Here is a 22,354-nt window from a genome sequence, read left to right as displayed (position 1 = left end):
TGTGGCTTTCCCCCCTCTTCCCCAGTTGAATAGCTTACAAAGTTTTCACTTGTGTATCAAATATGAAAAACAGCCACATTGCAGAGTTTAGTTTAGAGATGCAGCGCGGAAACGGGCCCTTCAGCCCACCGAATCCACGCCGACCAGCGATCCCCATACACCAGCACTATCCTACACACACTGGGGACAATGTACAAATATACTAAGCCAATTAACCTACAAACATGTACGTCTTTGGAGATTGGGTGGAAACCGGAGCACCTGGAGTAAACCCACGCAGGTCACTTTGAGAATGTACAAATTCTGTACAGACAGCACCGTAGTCAGGATCGAAGCCGGGGCTCTGGCGCTGAACGTGCTCTAAGGCAGCAACTATTACCGCTTCGCCAGCGTGCCGGTCATTGGACTCTTATCCTCACACTTGTCATGGTGCGGGGAGAATGCTAATGCTTCAAAATAACATCTGTAGAATGCACTGCAGACATTTCTGGGTACGTCAATAGCACCTCTCCAATCTGTGACCTCAAGCATCAAGAAAGACCGGGCAAAAAATGAATGGGAGCTCCGCTTGCTGCAGGTTCCTCTCCTGCTAACAAACTATTCCAAACTGGGAATTCAATCGGCATTCCTTCTTCACCCATCACTGGGCCCAAGTCTTGGATCCCCTCAATAATTCAACGATACTTTAGCGTTACAGTAGGTACAGTGAAATGTCTGAAGGGGGGTCTCAACCGGAAATGCCACCCATTCCTTGTCTCCGGAGATGCTGCCTGTCCCGCTGGGTTACTCCAACACTTTGTGTCTATCTACAGTGAAATGCTTTGTTTAGTGTACAGCTTGGTAATATCATATCGCGGACCTCACCGAGACAGTCCACAAGTGACTCCACGTTTTTGGCACCGACAAAGCTACAAATGCTCACCAAACAGTCCTATCTACGAGGGTCCCCCCCTTTGTTCTCGACACATCCCACCCGGTCCCCCTTCAACTAACAAGCCTGTGGAACCATCTGCACTAGAAGGGCTTCAGCAGTTCAAACATGCTACTCACCACCATCCCCAGTAGCATGGCTGGGCATTAAATGGTGGCCTTCTCAGCAATCCCTGTATACTGTAAAGTAATAAGGGGAAAATGCTGGGAGAAATATTGTCAATTTTCTGGGAGAATTTTGCTTTATTGGGGTTATCTTTATTGGAATAACTAGCGGTCTACCATGGTCAAATTACTAATGCGTGGTTAAAATTTTCCATAGCTCCTTTCTGTAATGCATTGATTCAAAACATGGAGTCCAGTCCTGCTACCAAGATCGCCTGGAGCATGCTGAAGCCGCTACTGATGGGGAAGGTTCTGTATTCTCCTGATTCGCCCGCAACACGGCAGCTGATGAAAACGGTGAGTTCACGTTATTTTTATGCTGAACAATTGATGGATCATGGAATATAGAACAGTACAACACAGGAACAAGCCCTTCAGCCCATCATGAATGATGGCCAATCAAACTAACTAATCACTAAATCTGGTTTGGGAATTGCTCTGCCCAGGACAAGAAGGCTCTGCAGAGAGTAGTGCGTTCGGCCGAAACTATGGGAACTTCACTCGCCCCCCTGCAGGAACTATACATCAGGAGGTGCAAGTCTAGAGCCAACAATATCATGGGAGACCCCTTTCACCCATGCAACGGACTGTTCCAGCTGCTACAGTCAGGCAAACGCCTCCGTTGCCATGCTGTGAGAACGGAGAGGTTGAGAAGGAGTTTCTTCCCAGAGGCCATTAGGACTGTAAACTCCTATCTCACCAGGGACTAACTTTTACAGTACCACTCTACTGCTTTTTTTAAAATTGCTGTTTTTTTCCCCCTTTTTCCTTCTGCCCACAATATTTAATATGTAAAAGAATATGTGATTCTGTTCCATTCTGTTTGTAGTTTGTTTGTTTGTTTGTTGTGTTGCACAAAGTCCGCGAGCATTGCCACTTTTCCTTTCACTGCACATCTCGTATGTGTATGTGACGAATAAACTTGACTTGACTTGACATCTTTCCTGCACAAGGTCCATATCCCTCAGTCTATTCATGCGCCTGTATAAATGGGTGGCACAGTGGCGCAGCAGTAGAGTTGCTGCCTTACAGCGCCAGTGACTCAGGTTCGAACCTGACAATGGGTGCTGCCTGTATGGAGTTTGTACATTCTCCCCGTGACCGTTTTTCCCGTGAGCTCCAGTTTCCTCCCACACTCCAAAGACGTACAAGTTTGTAGATTAATTGGTTTCGGTAAAAATTGACATGAGCGTGTGTAACATGAGTTATAATCAGTATTCCAACTGATGAATGCAAGGTGAAGAGAGACAATGCCAATGGCTAAATAAGTTGCCAATACCAACATTTATTGCTCATTCCTGACCAAAGATTATAGAGTGGAGCTCTAGTATCTTTGTTCCTGAACACTCTGGAACTGACTGCCCTGCTGGCTCATATCAGGTGACATCTAAGAGTTGAACATATCGCAACATAACTAACACTATCTAAACATTATTCCCTTATCATATATCTATACACCGTAAATAGATTGGAGCCATCTATTGTCTTTCTGCTGACTGGTTAGCACGGTTAGCTTTTCTCTGTGCCTCGGCACACGTGACAATAAACTAAACGGAATGAACTAAATTGAACATGTTCCCTTCCCTCTGATTAACCAAATGGGTGTCAAACACACACCCAATAGTTTCACAGTCAACGTTATTAACTCCGGATTTCAGACTGTGCAACAATCCAATTGTTGGAAGAGAATGTTTTAATTTGCTAATGTTTTACTCCGCTGGTCAGAATGCTAACTGTTGATGTAGCATACATCAATCATTATGGATTAACCTGGATTTGGCAGTGTACTGAGGAATGGAAAGTCCACTGAATGCAAAGACTTACAACCCTCAACAGCCTGCACTTTTGGCTGCACTTTTCCCTTTTTTTTTCCCCTTTTTCCTTCCGCCCACAATATTTAATATGTAAAAGAATATGTGATTCTGTGATTCAGTTTGTAGTTTGTTTGTTTGTTTGTTTTTTTTGCACAAAGTTCGCGAGCATTGCCACTTTTCATTTCACTGCACATCTCGTTACGTGTATGTGACGAATAAACTTGACTTGACTTGACTTGGCACAGCTGGTAGAGCTGTTGCCTCACAGCACCAGAGACCTGGGCTCGATCCATACTTCGGGTGCTGTCCTCACAGAGTTTGCATGTTCTCCCTGATACCAAGTGAGCTCCAGTTTCCTCCCACATCTCAAAGACGTGTGGGTATGTCGGTTAATTGGCCTGTGTAAACTGCCTCTAGTGTGTAGGGAGTGGATGGGAAAGTGGAATGACATAGAACTAGTGTGAGCGGACAATCAAGAACGGGTCCACGGGTGGATTCAGTGGGCTGAAGGAGCTGTTTTCATGTTATATCCCGAAAAGTAAAACTGAATTATTACTTTACTAGAGAACATGAAAGAGTTGAGCTCCAGATTTAAGGCTGTGCAACATTCCAATTCTTGGAGGAGAATAGGCACAAATGCTGGAGTGACTCAGCGAGTCAGGCAGCATCTTTGGAGAAAAAGGATGGGTGCCGTTTTGGGTCAGAACCCTCCTTCAGACTAGAAGAAGGCTTCCGACCTGAAATGTCACCCATCCTATTTATCCTGAGATGCTGCCTTACCCTCTGAGTTGCTCCAGCACTTTTTGTCTATCTTCGGTATAAACCAGCATTTATAGATCCTTCCTACTAATCTTGGAGGATAATGTTTTACGGACATCCTCCTGTCCGAATAAGATGGCTGAACAGTACTTGTGGATAAGCTGACGGATATTTGTCAGCTGAATATTCACTTTCCTGATTTTGCATTGTTCACCAAATGCTGCTCTGAATTCTCTTCACAGGCTAATGTCACTTTCGAGGAACTACACAGACTTAAGCAGATCGGAAAGGTCTGGGAGGAGGTGAAGCCTCAGCTTTGGAACTTCTTCCAAAACGGCGTACAAATGAACATAATCCGCGTAAGTGTTTGTCACAAGGAGCAACAAACGAGAGCAAAATGTTCCCCGAACCACCAAGCGGTTATATCTCAACTCATTACTTTTGTCGCCATGTTTATCTAAAATGGTCAATTGTCTCTGATGTACTGTAGATAACAGCAGATTACAGAGGATTTTTAACATATTTCTACATGGATAGACGACGTTGCAGGTCGCGACCTTTCATCAGACAAAGGCAGGCGGGGCTAGTGTAGCTGGGACATGTTGGCCGGTGTGGGCAATTTGGGCCAAAGGGACTGTTTCCACACTGTATCACTCTATGACTCTATGACACTATGAATCTAAGTGATAGGTGGATATAGGTGACAGGCAGGTGGGTGGAGTGAATGACAAAGGCTGGAGATGAAAAGGAGACAAAAGGTGTCGGAGGAGGAGAGAGGAGGAGTGAAGGGTAGAGGCAGAGGGAGGGATATAGGTGGAAGGGGGAGAGGGGGAAAAAGCAAGGGGAGTGACGCTGAACCTGCTACTAAGATATATTGTCAGGATTCAGTTGGCATTGTCCTCATCTTTGGCTTCACATTTGATCTCATTTGCCTTTGCCCCAACTTAATCTTACTTTGTCTTATTTGGTCCATTAAAGGATATAATATGTAGGGAGAATATGTGCAGAGAAAATTTACAAGGAGTTGCAGGACTCGATGATCTGAGCTTTAGGGAGAGGTTGAGGAGGCTGAGGTTCCGTTTCTCCTGGAGTGCAGGAGGATGAGGGGTGATCTTATAGAGGTGCATAAAATCATGAGAGTAATAGATCGGGTTGATGCATAGAGTCTCTTGGGGAACTAAGGACGAGGATTTAGGTTTAAGGTAAAGGGGAAAAGATTTAACAGGAATCTGAAGGGGTAACTTTTTCCACACATAGGGCGGTGGGCTTATGGAACGAGCTGCCGGAGGAGGTAGCTGAGGCTGGGACAATCACAACATTAAGAAGCAATTAGACTGGTACATGAATAGGATAGGTTTAGAGGGATATGTATTGCTGCTGGCAAATTCATTTCACTGCACCTTTGGGTGCATGTGACAAATAAAATTGAATTTGACTTTGACGTTGACGCAGGCAAGTGGGACTAGTATAGATGGGACATGTTGGTCGGAGTGGGAAAGTTGGGCCGAACTGTTTCAACACTGTTACACTCTAAGTCTCAATGTGTGTGAAGGAACTGCAGATGCTGGTTTACACCGATGATAGACACAAAATGCTGGAGTGACTCAGCGGGACAGGCAGCATCTCTGGAGAGAAGGAATGGATGATATTTTAAATCAAGTCCCGTCATCATTCATGTGCCGTATGTTTCATGTGCCATCTCAAAAAATAATTGAAGTTTGCTGGCTCAGCCATGTCGACCAGGCTTGGGAATATTTGGAGAGTGTTTGATTCCCCCCGTATATGTTTTTCCACTCACATTCCTCGCCTTTTATTTCCCACAGGACTCCATAAAAAACCCCACAGTTTCATATTTCATAAACTTGCAACTGGAAGACATGGACTTGACGGCCAGTGACATCATAAACTTCCTAAACAACAGCCCATTCAGCGAGAGTGCAGACGGACTGCCAACGTTTAGCTGGCAGAATATTTATAACATTACCGACCAGCTACTCACCACATTCAATAATTATATGGAGGTAAGAAAACAAGGGAAGACATTAAAAAAAATAAGTGAAGAGTGTTTTATTAACAAATGGTAGACACAAAATGATGGAGTAACTCAGCGGGACAGGCAGCATCTCTGGAGAGAAGGGAATGGGTGACGTTTCGGATCGAGATCTCTCGACCCAAAACGTCACCCATTTCAATAGACAATAGACAATAGACAATAGGCGCAGGAGGAGGCCATTCAGCCCTTCGAGCCAGCACTGCCATTCAATGTGATCTTGGCTGATCATCCCCAATCAGTACCCCGATCCTGCCTTCTCCCCATATCCCCTGACTCCGCTATCTTTAAGAAACCCTATCTAGCTCTTTCTTTCTCCCCAGAGATGCTGCCTGTCCCACTGAGTTACTCCAGCATTTTGTCTCTACCTTCGATTTAAAGCAGCATCTGCAGTTCTTTCCTACATGCGTTTTATTATCATTTGTCCTGAAACTGACAAATTAAATTCTTACTTGCAGCCACACAACAGATGTGTAAATTTAGTTATAATGATATTTTTTAAAAATCAAAAAATCTTATATTGCATAAAATCATGAGGTCATTCATGAAATCATGAATCAAACATTAAATCAGGACAAGATAGTGTTGCAGAGATGAACTGCTTCTAACGTTTTTTGTATCTGCTTATTATTCCGGTTATTCTTGGACCCAGCAAAGTAACCAATATTTAACAAACATTTACAAGGCCAATAGGCTTTGTACAGGAACCTTGTATTACTTTATTATTTTTTTCAGGGTGACTTATTAAATTACAGACCTGCATTTATTTCTCCATGCCTAATTTGCTCGTGATAGGGGAATGGGGAATAGAGAGGCAGTAGGGGGTGGGAGGATGTTCTGAGCTACCTTTTGAGCTGCTGCCTGGTGACAAATGTGCTCCAAGAATTTTACCCTGGTCATAGAAACATAGAAAATAGGTGCAGGAGTAGGCCATTCGGCCCTTCGAGCCTGCACCGACATTCAATATGATCATGGCTGATCATCCAACTCAGCATCCTGTACCTGCCTTCTCTCCATACCCCCTGATACCTTTAGCCACAAGGGCCACATCTAACCCTCTTAAATATAGCCAATGAATTGGCCTCAACTACCTTCTGTGGCAGAGAATTCCACAGATTCACCACTCTCTGTGTGAAAAATGTTTTTCTCATCTCGGTCCTAAAAGATTTCCCCCTTATCCTTAAACTGTGACCCCCTTGTTCTGGACTTCCCCAACATTGGGAACAATCTTTCTGCATCTAGCCTGTCCAACCCCTTAAGAATTTTGTAAGTTTCTCTAAGATCCCCCCTCAATCTTCTAAATTCTAGCGAGTACAAGCCGAGTCTATCCAGTCTTTATTCATATGAAAGTCCTGACATCCCAGGAATCTGTCTGGTGAACAATCTCTGTACTACCTTTATGGCAAGAATGTCTTTCCTCAGATTAGGAGACCAAAACTGTACGCAATACTCCAGGTGTGGTCTCACCAAGACCTTGTACAACTGCAGTAGAACCTCCTCTGCTCCTATACTCAAATTATTTTGCTATGAATGCTAACATACCATTCGCTTTCTTCACTGCCTGCTGCACCTGCATGCCTACTTTCAATGATTGGTGTACCATGACACCCAGGTCTCGTTGCATCTCCCCTTTTCCTAATCGGCCACCATTTAGATAATAGTCAACTTTCCTGTTTTTACCACCAAAGTGGATAACCTCACGTTTATCCACATTATACTGCATCTGCCATGCATTTTCTCACTCACCCAGCCTATCCAAGTCACCTTGCAGCCTCTTAGCATCCTCCTCACAGCTAACGCTGCTCCCCAACTTAGTGTCATCCGCAAACTTGGAGTTGTTGCATTCATAGTAAAGTAATTGTAAAGGAACCAAGTATTTGTACATCAGGTTGGTCTGGTACTTCGAGATGCTGGTGTTCCCATGCACCAGATGGCACCATCATCTGGCTGGATTCTAATTGGACTTCAGACTTTTACTTTAGACTTGAAAGATGCTGCGTGGAAACAGGCCCTTCGGCCCATCAAGTCCGTGCCGACCAACGACCACCCCATTACACGGCACTACCCTACACACTAGGGACAATTTACAATTTACAGAAGCAAAAATTAACCTACGGACCCGCCTGTCTTTGGAGTGTGAGAGGAGACCGGAGCACCCAGAGAAAGCCCATGTGCTCACAGAGAGAACGTGCAAACTCTGCACAGACAGCACCCGTAGTCAGGATCGAGCATGGGTCTCTGGCACTGTAAGACTGCAACTCTACCGCTGTACCACTGTGCCGCCCACCTCTTTTGGCGCTCCTCCGTATAGACTGTAACTCACCGCATTTGTGAAAACATTACAATAATTCAACCACTGTTTAGCCCTGAGGCTGGATATTGAATGAAGTTGAGATTTGTATGTTGTGGGCTCTATCGCCTCTGTTATTGCTGGTGACCCGGGCTTCCCGCAGTTTGGTTAGTGTTACACTTACAGACAACACTAATCTGGTCATTACCAGCATGTTTCGCTGTTATCAGCATGACTAAATAGCTTCATAAAGATTGTATCAGCTCTGTGATTTAACATCATTCCCTAGCAACCACACAGTTTTCAGAGCCCATCCACACAGGAGATAAGATATCTCGGCATTGATACAGCCGTCTGACACAAGGGATTAGAAGCTTATCAACATTTTGAAGCAATGTCACTGTGAGTTAATGTTTTTTTCTCGTTTTGTTGAGGAAAAAAGATCTAACCTCACACAAACTCCAAACCTGCAACATTTGACAACTGGCAGATATTGTTAGGAAGGAACTGCAGATGCTGGTTTAAACCGAAGATAGACACAAAATGCTGGAGTAACATAGAAACATAGAAACATAGAAATTAGGTGCAGGAGTAGGCCATTCGGCCCTTCGAGCCTGTACCGCCATTCAATATGATCATGGCTGATCATCCAACTCAGTATCCCGTACCTGCCTTCTCTCCATACCCTCTGATCCCCTTAGCCACAAGGGCCACATCTAGCTCCCTCTTAAATATAGCCAATGAACTGGGCCTCGACTACCCGCTGCGGCAGAGAGTTCCAGAGATTCACCACTCTCTGTAACTCAGCGGGGCAGGCAGCATCTCTGGAGAGAAGGCATGGTTGACGTTTCGGGTCGAGTCTGGAGAAGGGTCTCGATCAGAAACGTCCCACTTTCCTTCTCTCCAGAGATGCTGCCTGTCCCGCTGAGTCACTCCAGCATTTTGTGTCTATCTGGCAGATATTGTTCATGCCTTCCTATACCTCTATTTTCATCCAGTGCTTTAACTTTGCAACATCTGCCTGGAGAATGGGGTGCGATAGACCAATATTATCATAGACCAAGATACTAACATGACGTTGAATAGGTGGGCCGGCACGGTGGCGCAGCGCCACAAACCCGGGTTCAATCCTGACTACGGGTGTTGTCTGTACGGTGTTTTTATGTTCTCCCCGTGACCATGTGGGTTTTCTCCAGGTGCTCCATTCTCCTCCCACACTCCAAAGACCCTCAGGTTTGTAGGTTAATTGGCTTCTGTAAAATTGTCCCTAGTGTGTAGGATAGTGCCAGACTCACTGGGCTGAAGGGCCTGGTTCCACACTGTATCTCTAAACTAAACTAAACTAAATTAAAACTTTAGTTAAACTAAAGAAATTTGGACAGGTACATGGTTAGAATTGGTTTTAGAGGGTTATGGGCCAAGCTTTATTCTTAGAATAAAGGGGAGGCCATTTAAGACTGAGGTGAGAAAAACCTTTTCACCCAGAGAGTTGTTAATTTATGGAATTCCCTGCCACAGAGGGCAGTGGAGGCCAAGTCACTGGATGGATTTAAGAGAGCGTTAGATAGAGCTCTAGGGGCTAGTGGAGTCAAGGGATATGGGGAGAAGGCAGGCACGGGTTATTAATAGGGGATGATCAGCCATGATCACTATGAATGACGGTGCTGGCTCGAAGGGCCAAATGGCCTCCTCCTGCACCTATTTTCTATGTTTCTATAAGCACGGCAGTTGGAACTAGTGTAGATGGGACATGTTGGTCGGCATGGGCAAGTTGGGCCAAAGGGTCTGTTTCAATGCTGTATGACTAGGAATAAGATCTTAGTAGTTTATCGATCTGAATGAGTCGATATTGTTGCCTGTGCAAAGGCCAGTAGTTTCTTAAAAATTGTGGGAGTCATGGTGACTGTTCCTCTCCCCAAAAGTGAACCGCCATCAGATGATCATTTAAAACCCATAGAGCTATGCAACAAGGGAGCAGGCGCTCCAGCCCAACTAGTCCATGCCAAACTGAGTTAGTTCCACTTGCCTGCACTGTCCCATATCCTTCCACCTCCCCTCCCCCCCACACCCCATCAAACCTTCCCTATCCATATATCTATCCAATTGTCATTTAAGTTTCACTTAAATTGTATCCACTGCCACCACTCCAGCTTGCTTCACATCCCATGTACGCACCACCCACTGCCTGAAAAATCTGCCCCTCGCGACCCTTTCCCCTCTCATGTGAAATCTCTGCCCTCAAGTTCTGGAATCCCCCTACCTTGAAGAAAATCTGTGGCTATTCACCTTATCTATGTACTAACGACATGACCGTACCTCTATAAGGTCACCCCTCAGCCTCCTACGCTCCAGAGAAAAGAACCAGCTATTCAGCCTCTCTTTATTTCTCAAACCCTCCAGACCAGGCAACATGTCATGTCTTTTAGGCACCTTTTCCAATTGGCTCTGGATGCCCTGTGATCGAACCTGCCTTGCTGAGAACCTACAATGCTGTACCTTATCTAAGACCTTGCTAGTGTCCATATAGATAACATTTACTGCATTGCCCTCATCAATCTTAGTCACCCCTTCAAAAAATTGTGAGACACCATTTGCCACACACAAAGCCCATGTTGATTAGTCCTTGTATTTCCAAATGGTTCAAAGGTTCTTTATATTGTCACATGAACTGAGCTACAGTGAAAGTCTTTTTTTTTGTGACTTCCCCGAGTCCCTAATCATCCACGTCATCCTCAATATTGATGAGACATAATCATTTATCAGCTCAGGTGCAGATTTAGATGACAGGTCAGGTACAATGACATGTTTAAGAAAGAACTGCAGATGCTGGAAAAATCGAAGGCAGACAAAAAACGCTGGAGAAACTCAGCGGGTGAGGCAGCATCTATGGAGGGAAGGAATAGGTGACGTTTCGGGTCGAGACCCTTCTTCAGACTGATGTCGGGGGGGGGGGGGGGGGGGGTATAAAAAAAAAGAAAGGAAGAGGCGAAGCTCACAGAGTGAATAGTATCCATACACTCATGATAAACACAACAACAAGTACAATGTTGAGTGCATAAGAGTAGATTGGTGCTAGATTGTAGTGCTGGAAATATCAGAGTACTATCATGAAACAATTGAATGAGGTAGCGTTAGAGGTAAGAGTACAAGGCAGCACCTTTGGGAAGGAAGTGTGGATGAGATGTGGGAAGGAACTGCTGATGCTGGTTTACTACGTAGATAGACGCGAAATGCTGGAGTAACTCAGCGGGTCAGGCAGCATCTCTGGAGAAAAGGAATAGGTGACGTTTTGGGTCGCGGCCCTTCCGCAGACTGGGTCACCCGTCTCCCGTAACCCTGCATGCAGATGACCTCGTTGATTTCCGAAGGTCCCTATTCTCTCTCTAGTTACTCTTTTACCCTCAATATACTCGTAGAAGCTCTTTGGATTCTGCTTTATCTTATCCGCCAGATCTTATCCAGGGCCAATCTCTTCGCCTGTTTGAACGCTGCACACTTTCTCCTGTCTCCTTCTCTCCCAGTTTTGCAAATAGTGCCGGCTGTTTTATCAGCGATCCTGGCTGAAGGAAACGCAAGGGTTAAGGTGTGCTGACACCACGGTGCCTTTTCTCTGAACTCGGGTGTCTTCATTTAAGTATCTTGTTCATTAGACAAGAGTTGGTCAAAAGGCAGTTTTTATCTGCACATCTGCAAGTTGCTTACAACAGGTGCTGGAGAGTCTTCTGAAGTATAAATGACTGTTTACATGTGGAGCAAATAATTACAGGCACTAGAAGTTGTTATCTTCTCACTCTGCGATTTACTCAGGCATACTCTTGTCGTAAACTCTTTGATTATTTGCAGTGCTTAAACCTGGATAAATTTGAAGGCCACTTGGACGAAGGGCATCTCGCCCACCGAGCACTTTATCTCCTGGAAGAAAACAAGTTTTGGGCCGGGATTGTGTTTCCAGACTTATACCCGTGGTCAAGCCAGCTTCCAACGCACGTCAAATATAAAATCCGCATGGACATTGATGCAGTGGAGCGAACCAATAAAATAAAAGACAGGTTAGTTTCATTCACAAAGAGAATGTGAGTTCCCAAACTAAAACTCACCACCAACTCTTTTTTTTTTTTGGTATCAAAAATAATTTATTTAATTACGAACACGGCACAAAACCAAACCGTGGTGGCACGAGTAACTAGAGAGGGAATAGGGACCTTCGGAGATCAACAAGGTCACCTGCATGCAAGGTTACAGGAGATGGGTAACCCAATCTGCGGAAGGGCCTCGACACAAAACATCACCTATTCCCACCACCATATTACAAAATCACCAAATGATCTAAATGTTCAAACAACTATGTTACAATCCTTACAAATATACTAAATAACTAAATTCAGGAAGAAGGGTTTTGGCCCGAAACGTTGGCTATTTCCTTTGCTCCATAGATGCTGCTGAACCCGCAGAGTTTCTCCAGCATTTTTGTGTACCTTCGATTTTCCAGCATCTGCAGTTCCTTCTTAAATACTAAATAACTACTATACAACTATGCCCCTCTCTAACACCACCCGGGCACGGACGTAACCCTGGTAAAGGGGCAAGCATCTGGCTCGGGCAAAGGCCTCTTCCGCCTGTGGCCATGACTCGTGGATGGCCAGCTTGGCCAGGCCTAGGAGCAACCCAACCCAACCCAACCCAACCCAACCCAACGGTCCTTCCCACTTCACCAGCAACTCTTAGCGAGTGCCAGCGATGCAACTGGGGAAATATCTTGCCGGTATCAAGTGTTCATAGGATGAAGGTGTGTCCATCTGACTCAAACCCCTCTAGTAGTCTTAGTTTAGTTTAGAGATACAGCCTGGAAACACGCCCTTCGGCCCACCGACCAGCGATCACCCCTACACTAGTTCAATGGTTCCTTTATTATCATGTGTACCAAGATGCGGTGAAGTTATTTTTTGCAGAAGATTATTGGCATGCATAAGTATAATAATACATAATACATAAAAACAGTCCAGTGAGGTTAGGCAATAGTCGCCAGGATCTGGCGCCGTTTCACGGTCCCAACTGCAGTTGGCCATAAAGGCCTTCATCCGGTCTTCCCGCAAACCATCGTCCTCCTCCTTGGTGGACCTCACAGTTGAAGTGGAATTGGAAAGCTCCCATGGAGTCATATGGACATAGAAACATAGCAAACAGGTGCAGGAGTAGGCCATTCAGCCCTTCGAACCAGCACCGCCATTCAATATGATCATGGCTGATCACCCAAAATCAGTACCCCGTTCCTGCTTTCTCCGCATATCCCTTGATTCCGTTAGCTCTAAAATCTAACTCTCTCTTGAAAACATCCAGTGAATTGGCCACCACTGCCTTCTGTGGCAGCGAATTCCACAGATTCACAATTCTCTGGGTGAGAAGGATTTTCCTTATTTCAGTCCTAAATGGCCTACCTTTTATTCTTAAACTGTGACCCCTGGTTCTGGACTCCCCCAACGCCGGGAACATTTTTCCTGCATCTAGTCTGTCCAATCCCTTAAGAATTTTATATGTTTCTATAAGATCCCCTCTCATCCTTTTAAATTCCAGTGAATACAAGCCCAGTCGATCTATTCGAGCCGAGCTCTTCATCCACACAGACGCACAATGCAAATAACTTACATAGAAACATTAGAAAATAGGTGCAGGAGTAGGCCATTCTGCCCTTCGAGCCTGCACCGCCACTCAATATGATCATGGCTGATCATCCAACTCAGTATCCTGTACCTGCCTTCTCTCCATACCCCCTGATCCCTTTAGCCATAAGGGCCACATCTAACTCCCTCTTAAATATAGCCAATGAACTGGCCTCAAACACCTTCTGTGGCAGAGAATTCCACAGATTCACCATTCTCTGTGTGAAAAATGTTTTTCTCATCTCAGTCCTAAACGATTTCCCCCTTATCCTTAAACTGTGACCCCTTGTTCTGGACTTCCCCAACATCGGGAACAATCTTCCTGCATCTAGCCTGTCCAACCCCTTAAGAATGTTGTAAGTTTCTATAAGATCCCCCCTCAATCTTCTAAATTCCAGCGAGTACAAGCCGAGTCTATCCAGCCTTGCTCCCCTTGGTCGCTGAAACATTTAATTTAGGCGTGTCTGGAGATGACATAGAGCTCGAGTTTCACGGCGGGCATCTCTCCAGTTGTTTCACTTGGCAGTGTAGCGAAGTGTAACCTTAAGAGGTTGAGGCCTTGAAGTTGAACGTGTGCATTCTCTCCGGCAACAACAACGCTCGCAAAAAGGGCGATTGTTCCACACAACAAAGCCCAGTTGTCCATTGGGGATGTTGAGTGATTCCTCGCCATTCATCAATCCACGGAGCTTTGGTGCAGCTATTTCCTTGTCATTCCCCTGTGTGTGAGTACAGATAGTTGTACGCTTGTGTGCAGCCCGCCTTGTCTCAGGGACCTGGTACAAGGCTACTTGTGTCAGTATTGTCAACTACATTGACTGGGCAATAATCCAACACAGTAGTCCGACTATTTAAAGAGCAAGACAATTTTAATTCTGTTTCTTTGAACCTCTGTCTTCACTTGCAGCAGGAGGTGGCACCCCCTCGCTCTCCCCAAGCCCACTTACAAATGCCACTTCCACACAGAGGTGTAACCAAGGGGCAATACACTGCTGAGCTACACATACCTTTACATTGGCATCACAATGCATCAGTGGCAGGTGTCGGCATTCTACTGTTGTGTCCAACCCCAGTTTATTACCGGGCAGTTTGCGGGTTTAATTTCATGTACAGACACAAACATGCTGGAGTAACTCAGAGAGTCAGGCAGCAGCTCTGGAGAAAGGGAATAGGTGACGTTTCGGGTCGAGACCCTTCTTCAGACTGAGAGTCAGGGAAAGTTATGGGGAGAAGGCAGGAGAATGGGGTTAGGAGGGAGAGATAGATCAGCCATGATTGAAAGGCGGAGTAGACTTGATGGGCCAAATGGCCCAATTCTGCTCCTGTCACTTATGATCTTATGAAAAGGAAACGAAATGATGAAAGGGAAAGGATATAGACGGTGATGTAGAGCGACACAGAACAAAGGAATAAAAGATATGCAAAAAGCTTCAATGATCTAGGAAATGTTGAGCCCACAATGGTCCATTGTTGGCTGTGGGCTAGGTGATAACGAGTTATGCGGACAGTGAAACTCGACAGGACGACAGTGAAACTAGTACAATGACTAGGGTGGGGGAGGGATGGAGAGAGGGGATGCAAGGGTTACTTGAGGTTGGAGAAATCAATATCCATACCGCTGCCCAAGCAAAATATGAGATGCTGTTCCTCAAATTTGCGTTGGGCATGGTTCTGACAATGGAGGAGGGCCCAGGAGAGAAAGATCAGTTTGGGAATGGGAAGGGGAGTTGAAGTGTTTGGCAACCGGGAGACCAAAGCGGACTGAGCGAAGGCGTTCAGCAAAACGATTGTCCAGTCAATGCTTGGTCATTGAATTTGATCTCTAGCGTCTTCATGCTGCACAGGAAGAGAGATGATGGAAGGGGTTACTGGAAATTCAGGCAAAGGATGGAGAAGGAGAGATTTAACTTGCAGGAAATGGAAAACCTTGGCATCAATGATAGGAGTGTAGAGGACAATGAACAGAAAGGTGGCTCCTTGCACAATTGATAGCGCATTGGACGACTAGCAGCATGAGGACATTCAAAGGTTCACGTCCCGATGGAGCATGTGGGTGGCACGGTGGCACAGCAGTAGAGTTGCTGCCTCACAGCACTTGTACACTCTGGAATTTGGAAGGATGAGAGGGAATCTTATTGCGGCATATAAGATTATTAAGATTTCGGACACGCTAGAGGCAGGAAACATGTTCCCGATGTTGGGGGAGTCCAGAACCAGGGGGCCACAGTTTAAGAATAAGGGGTAAGCCATTTAGAACAGAGATGAGGAACCACTTTTTCACACAGAGAGTGGTGAGTCTGTGGAATTCTCTGTCTTGGTGGAGGCCCATTTTCCGACTACTTTTAAGAGAGAGCTAGATAGGGCTCTTGAAGATAGCGCAGTCAGGGGTTATGGGGAGATGGCAGGAACGGGGTACTGATTGTGGATGATCAGCCATGATCACATTGAATGGCGGGGCTGGCTCGAAGGGCCGAATGGCCTACTCCTGCACCTATTGTCTATTGTCTATTGGATGCATGTGCTTCTGTGTAATGGGAGCACCATGCCTGTGGTGCTTGCCATGGCCAGGCAGTCTGTTAACGCTCAATAGGGAAGATCGATATAAAATGCTGTGGTAACTCAGCAGGTCATGCAGCATCTCTGGAGAAAACAAATAGGAGACGATTCAGGTCGCGACCCTTCTTCAGACTGAGAGTCGGGGTAGAGGGAAACTAGAGATATGAAAAGTTACAAAACAAATCAGACCCAGCAAATGTGGAGCCCACAATGGTCCATTGTTGGCTGTGGAAGAGATGATAACAAAGGGATATGCACAGTGAAACTAGTAGGGTGACTAGGGTGGGGGAGAGATGGAGACAGAGGGAATGCAAGGGTCATTAGAAATTACAGAAATTCAAGTATTCAAACCTATTGGTGTTTAGGAAGGAACTGCAGGTGCTGGTTTAAACTGAAGATAGACACAAAAAGCTGGAGTAACTCAGAGGGACAGGCAGCATCTCTGGAGTGAAGGAAGAATGGGTGACGTTTCGGGTCGAGACCCTTCTTCAGGTTGTGGGCTGCCCAAGCAAAATATGAGGTGCAGTTCCTCCAATTTGCCTGTAAACCAGCGTCTGCAATTCCTTCCTACGCTCAATATCTAGTTTCAAGGGTGAAGGATGGTCTCTCGGGGAAAGTACCAAAATGCTTCAAAACCCACAAATTTGGCCCATACTCTTGCATTGCATAACATGTTTAATGTCCTTGTTAAACTTGAATTTTTGTTTTATCGACGAATCGTGCTATTGTACCACTCATCTTTATTTTGCAACCATGTCCACCTCTATCACCTCCCATGTCCTGTGGTTCTGTGTGCCTGTGTTTCCTGTACCCTCTCCCTCTACGCTCCTCAGTCTGTCTTTGCTGGCAGATCCTTTGGGCATTTCAGCGCTACTCCCTGTGTTAGAGACCTCTTGTACATGCGAGTGGTTGATGGGACGGATGGGCCAGTGGTAGTGGGGGCTGATGATTCAGACGATAGACTCATCAAGCAGCTTAGTTTAGTTTAGTTTACTGTCACGTGTACCGAGGTACAGTGGAAAGCTTTTGTTGCGTGCCAACCTGTCAGCTGAAAGACAATTCATGATTATAATCGAGCCATTCACAGTGTACAAATACATAGACATAGAAGCATGGAAAAATAGGTACAGGAGTAGGCCATTTGAGCCAGCACCGCCATTCCATATGATCATGGCTGATAATCCAAAATCAGTACCCTGTTCCTGCTCTTTTCCCCAAATCCCTTGATTCCTTTAGCCCAAGGAACTATATCTAACTCTCCCTTGAATACATCCAGTGAATCGGCCTCCACTGCCTTCTGTGGCAGAGAATTCCACAGATTCACAACTCTCTGGGTGAAAAACTTTTTCCTTATCTCAGTCCTAAATGGCCTACCCCTTATTCTTAAACTGTGACCCTTGATTCCGGACTCTCCCAACAACGGGAACCTTTTTTTACTGCATCTAGCCTATTCAACCCCTTAAGAATTTTATACATTTCTGGACTATGCCCTCTCATCCTAAATTCTAGTGAATATAAGCCCAGTCGATCCACTCTTCATCATATATCAGTCCTCCCTATCACGGGAATTATAAACCTACGCTGTACTACTAGCAAAGATGTCCTTCCTCAAATTAGGAGACCAAAGCTGCACACAATACTCCAGGTGTGGTCTCACCAGGACCCTGTACAACTGCAGTAGGACCTCCTTGCTCCTATACTCAAATCCTCTCGCTGTGAAGGCCAACGTGCCATCTGCCATACATGATAAGGTAATAACATTGAGTACAAGATAAAGCCAGTCCGACCAAATATAGTCCGAGGGTCACCAATGAGGTAGGTGGTGGTTCAGGACTGCTCCCTAGTTGCGGTGGGATGATTCAGTTGCCTGATAACAGCTTGAAAGAACCTACCTGAATTTGTAGGTGGTAAAAGCAAAAAATTCATTGACAACGAGTTGACTGTTTCACAACCTCATGCGATAATGGAAAAAATCTGCTTAGCTTGTCATGATAGCCATGCTCAATTTGTTTAATATATTACCCTCTGTTAATCTATTAACCAGTTAGGTGAAGTGATGCCTGATTCTCAAGTAATAAACCTGGACTTTCAACGTAGTGGCTACAGAATGGGCAAACGTGCAGTTCAGTTTCCTTTAAATGAGCGCAAGGCTGATGTTTCAATCTCAGACATCCATGAACTAGTTGAACTGTTCTTAATGGCCTGTCCCACTTGGCGATTTTTTTCGGCGACTGCCGGCGTCATAACAGGGTCGCCAAAAGATTTTGAACATTTCAAAATCCAGCGGCGACGAAAAAAATGATGCGACACTTGAAAAAACACCGCACGTCCATACATCATCACTCCGCGTCGTGCCGCATCACAACGCAACTTTTTCGGTGACCTGATACATCAATCAATGATGCCGGCAGTCGCCAAAAAAATCGGCAAGTGGAACAGGCCCTTTAGAGTCACAGAGTGTCTTACAGCCTGGAAACAGGTCCTTTGGCCCAACTTGCCCACACCAGCCAAAATGCCCTCTTATCCATGTCCTATCCATGTACCTGTCAAAATGTTTCTTAAACATTGCGATATTCCCAGCCTCAACACCAGCTCCATTCATCTGATTCTTAATTCTCCTACTGTGGGCAAGAGCCTGATCTATCCCTCTCATCATTTCGTTCTTGTTGTTTGTTACTTTGAAAGCTCTCAGTTAAACTGTTTACAACGTCTGCAGCCAAGCTTCTAAAGGCAGCCTCGTCTTCTCGCTGAAGCTCAGTCTTCATAATCTCATACTGGCCCAAAGTGGGTCTCATCAGGAACAAGGACCTCATCCACACAGACCTCTTCCTGGGCTTCTTCTTCCCCTTTCTCGTTGTACTACTGCCGGACTGATCTATAAGCACGAGGGCTGCTGCAAGCAGAAGTCTTTGTTGTTGTTGTCGTACTAATAGCGATGCAATCTGTAGTTGCTCCATGATAGTCATGATGCAGTCATGATGTCACGTGTGTTCCGTTGTCCTCAGATGTCGTAGACAGTGACGCAGCTTGTCGCATTTTGTCGTATCGTGTTGCGGGTGGACGTATGTTGACTTCAGCTGTCGCTGTTTGACGTCTGTGTGGTCGCATGCCATCGTATGCTGTCGTATATTGTCGCAGTTGAGGTCCTGGGAAATTGTGCCGTTGGCTGACGAAGATTGTCGCAGCGTGACATCAACTGTGTCATAGTGTCGCAGATTGTCGTACAACTTGACGGTTTTTGACACCCACAGTCGCCGAAACAGGCCCTTAACTCTCATTATAATTTGCATGTTGATATAATTTGATATAATTTAATTGCCACACAACCAGGGTCGGTGGAATTTTGGGTTGCCAGCAGCGGTACAGTAATAAAGAACACACAACCACAATAAAAATTTTACACAAACATCCACCACAGCATTCATCACTGTGGTGGAAGGCACAGAACTTGGCCAGTCCTCCTCCATTTTCCCCCGTGGTCTGGACCTCCACCCTCCACAGCCGTTGCAGCGGGCGTCCAGATGGTAAGGGACAAAGTCAAAGTCAAGGTGAGTCCAGGATCGGCTCTTCCCAACCAGAGACCGCGGCTTCAGGCTGGTGTAGGCCGCAGGCCGGTGGTCAAAGTTTGACGTCACATTGAATGCAGCAAGTGTACCAAGGTGCTTCACAAGAGTAATTTTATGTAAAATTTGCCATTGAGTCACATAGGCCAATATAGGTCAGAATTCATTCAATCGAAACACTCGGACTATCTTTAATCGGACTTTATTGGACTTTGTCTTGCACTAAACATTATTCCCTTTATCATGAATCTGTACGCTGTGGACGGCTCGATTGTAATCATGTATTGTCTTTCCGCTGACTGGTTAGCACACAACAAGAAGCTTTTCACTGTACCTCGGCACACGTGACAATAAACTACACTCAACAAAACAAAATTCCCGAAGTTCAAAAAAGTTTTAATGATCTCATTAAAGGAGGAAAGAGCACTCCTGGGAAGGATTTCCATAGCTTAGGACTCTGGCGGCGAAAGGCACAGTCTCCAATGATGAACAATTAAAAGCAAAGTCCACCTCCTTCTTCTTCTTTCGTGTCCATCTTCCATGTTTCAAATGTCGACATCGCTGTCATCGTCCGTCCTGAAAAGGATGAAAGCTTCCAGGCGACAATCAGTGGGAACCATCACTTGTTGCAATAGATGATGGTGGTAGCAGAATTAGCACGGGATACTTCCATTTCTAGCCCCGCAACACGGACGCTTCTGCTATGGGGCCACCTCACCTCCATCTCCCAGCAGTGATTTCTGCTTTGTTCTGTCCCTTCCGATGGTGCCTGTGTTGTTCAGTTGCCGTGTAAAGAGAGCTTGCTGATATCAACATGCAGCCCTAAAATTCAAAACTTTTTAGACTTTAAATTTTCAGCACGGGAACAGGCCCTTTGGCCCACCGAGTCCGTGCTGGCCAGCGATCACCCCGTACACTATAGCACTATCCTACACACTAGGGACCATTTACAATTTTTACCAAAGCCAATTGACCTACAAAACTATACGTTTTTGGAGTGTGGGAGGGAACCGGAGCACCAGGAGAAAACCCACGTGGGTCACAGGGAGAACGTACAAACTCCGTACAAGCAGCACCCGTAGCCAGGATGCAACCCGGGGGTCTGTGGCACTGTAAGGCAGCAACTCTTACCGCTGCACCACCATGCAGCCCTAAAGACCCAATGTGTTGTTCAGCTGCCGTGTGAAGCAGTTGACTAGTGGCTGCACAGAGATCGCGATTAACATTATTACTGGGCCCCAATCATGCAATACCTTGTGTAAACTGTTGTACCTTGTGCATGTTTCTCCAACAGGTACTGGGACCCGGGTCCCAGGGCTGACCCGATAGAGGATTTGCGTTACATCTGGGGAGGTTTTGCTTACCTGCAAGACATGATTGAACATGGAATTATCAGGATACATACCAACACAGAGGTCCCATCTGGGATCTATGTCCAGCAAATGCCATATCCCTGCTTCGTTGATGACATGTAAGTCAATTAATCATTGATCTTCTTTGATAACGCTCTTTTACATAGAAACATAGAAACATAGAAATTAGGTGCAGGAGTAGGCCATTCGGCCCTTCGAGCCTGCACTGCCATTCAATATGATCATGGCTGATCATCCAACTCAGTATCCTGTACCTGCCTTTTCTCCATACCCCCTGATCCCTTTAGCCACAAGGGCCACATCTAACTCCCTCTTAAATATAGCCAATGAACTGGCCTCAACTAACTTCTGTGGCAGAGAATTCCAGAGATTCACCACTCTCTGTGTGAATTCCAGAGATTCACCACTCTCTGTGTGAAAACCTGTTTTAAACCTGGTTTAACTTCAGCAACAGGCAAGCGGGCTGCTGATGGGAAGCTTGAAAATACATGATTTAATAGGAATCTGAGGGGTAACTTTTTCACAGAGGGTGGTGGGTGTCTGGAACAAGCTGTCAGAGGAGGTAGTTGAGGCTGGGACGATCCCATCGTTTTAAGAAATAGTTGGACAGGTACATGGATAGGACAGGTTTGGTGGGTTATGGATCAAGCGCAGGCAAGTGGGACTAGTGTAGCTGGGACATTGTTGGCCGGTGTGGGTGAGTTGGGCCGAAGGGCCTGTTTCCACACTGTATGACTCTATGTTGGATGCTATGCTGAAACAATTCTTAGATTTTCAGCCCTACATTTCCAACATGCTGCTCCCCGTAAACACCACAACATTCCTCTGGCAGTGTGTTCCATGTACACACCACCCCTTGTGTGAAAATGCTGGCCATCAGATCCCTTATACATATTTTCCCTCTCATCCGGGTGCATTGAAATACCAGTCCACCACCCAGCACCCTTGGTTCCAGAGCCTTGCCTGATTATCCGTTTTGCCGAACAAGCCATGGGCCAGAGAATAATAATTCAACAATACACATCTGACCCACAAGTTATACCCCTTCCATGTCTCTAAAGCGCCAGGGCCTGCCTGAAACTTAAATATGTATAATAATGAATTGAATTGATTATAAATATGACAGTTTACATCTATAGTGTTGTAATTGAGTGAAATCCAGGTTAGCCGGGAAGTGGTGTTGGGTAAATTGAATGG

The 22,354-nt window shown here is 45.6% G+C and overlaps 1 protein-coding gene across 1 annotated transcript in view; it reads left to right on the top strand.

The window, feature by feature from the left end:
- Positions 1-22,354, top strand: part of abca4b (ATP-binding cassette, sub-family A (ABC1), member 4b) — a 147,830-nt gene that overhangs the window by 30,054 nt on the left and 95,422 nt on the right. Inside the window, exons 9-13 of the mRNA XM_055642473.1 lie at positions 1,253-1,392; positions 3,911-4,027; positions 5,492-5,689; positions 11,852-12,057; positions 21,079-21,255. Coding sequence (XP_055498448.1) covers positions 1,253-1,392; positions 3,911-4,027; positions 5,492-5,689; positions 11,852-12,057; positions 21,079-21,255 — 838 coding nt within the window. The remainder of the gene's footprint in view (positions 1-1,252; positions 1,393-3,910; positions 4,028-5,491; positions 5,690-11,851; positions 12,058-21,078; positions 21,256-22,354) is intronic.

The sequence above is a fragment of the Leucoraja erinacea genome, chromosome 10, assembly GCF_028641065.1.
Source record: "Leucoraja erinacea ecotype New England chromosome 10, Leri_hhj_1, whole genome shotgun sequence".
Lineage (NCBI taxonomy): Eukaryota > Metazoa > Chordata > Chondrichthyes > Rajiformes > Rajidae > Leucoraja > Leucoraja erinaceus.
Note: the sequence above shows the minus strand (reverse complement) of the source record. Positions and strands in the feature narration are given on the sequence as shown.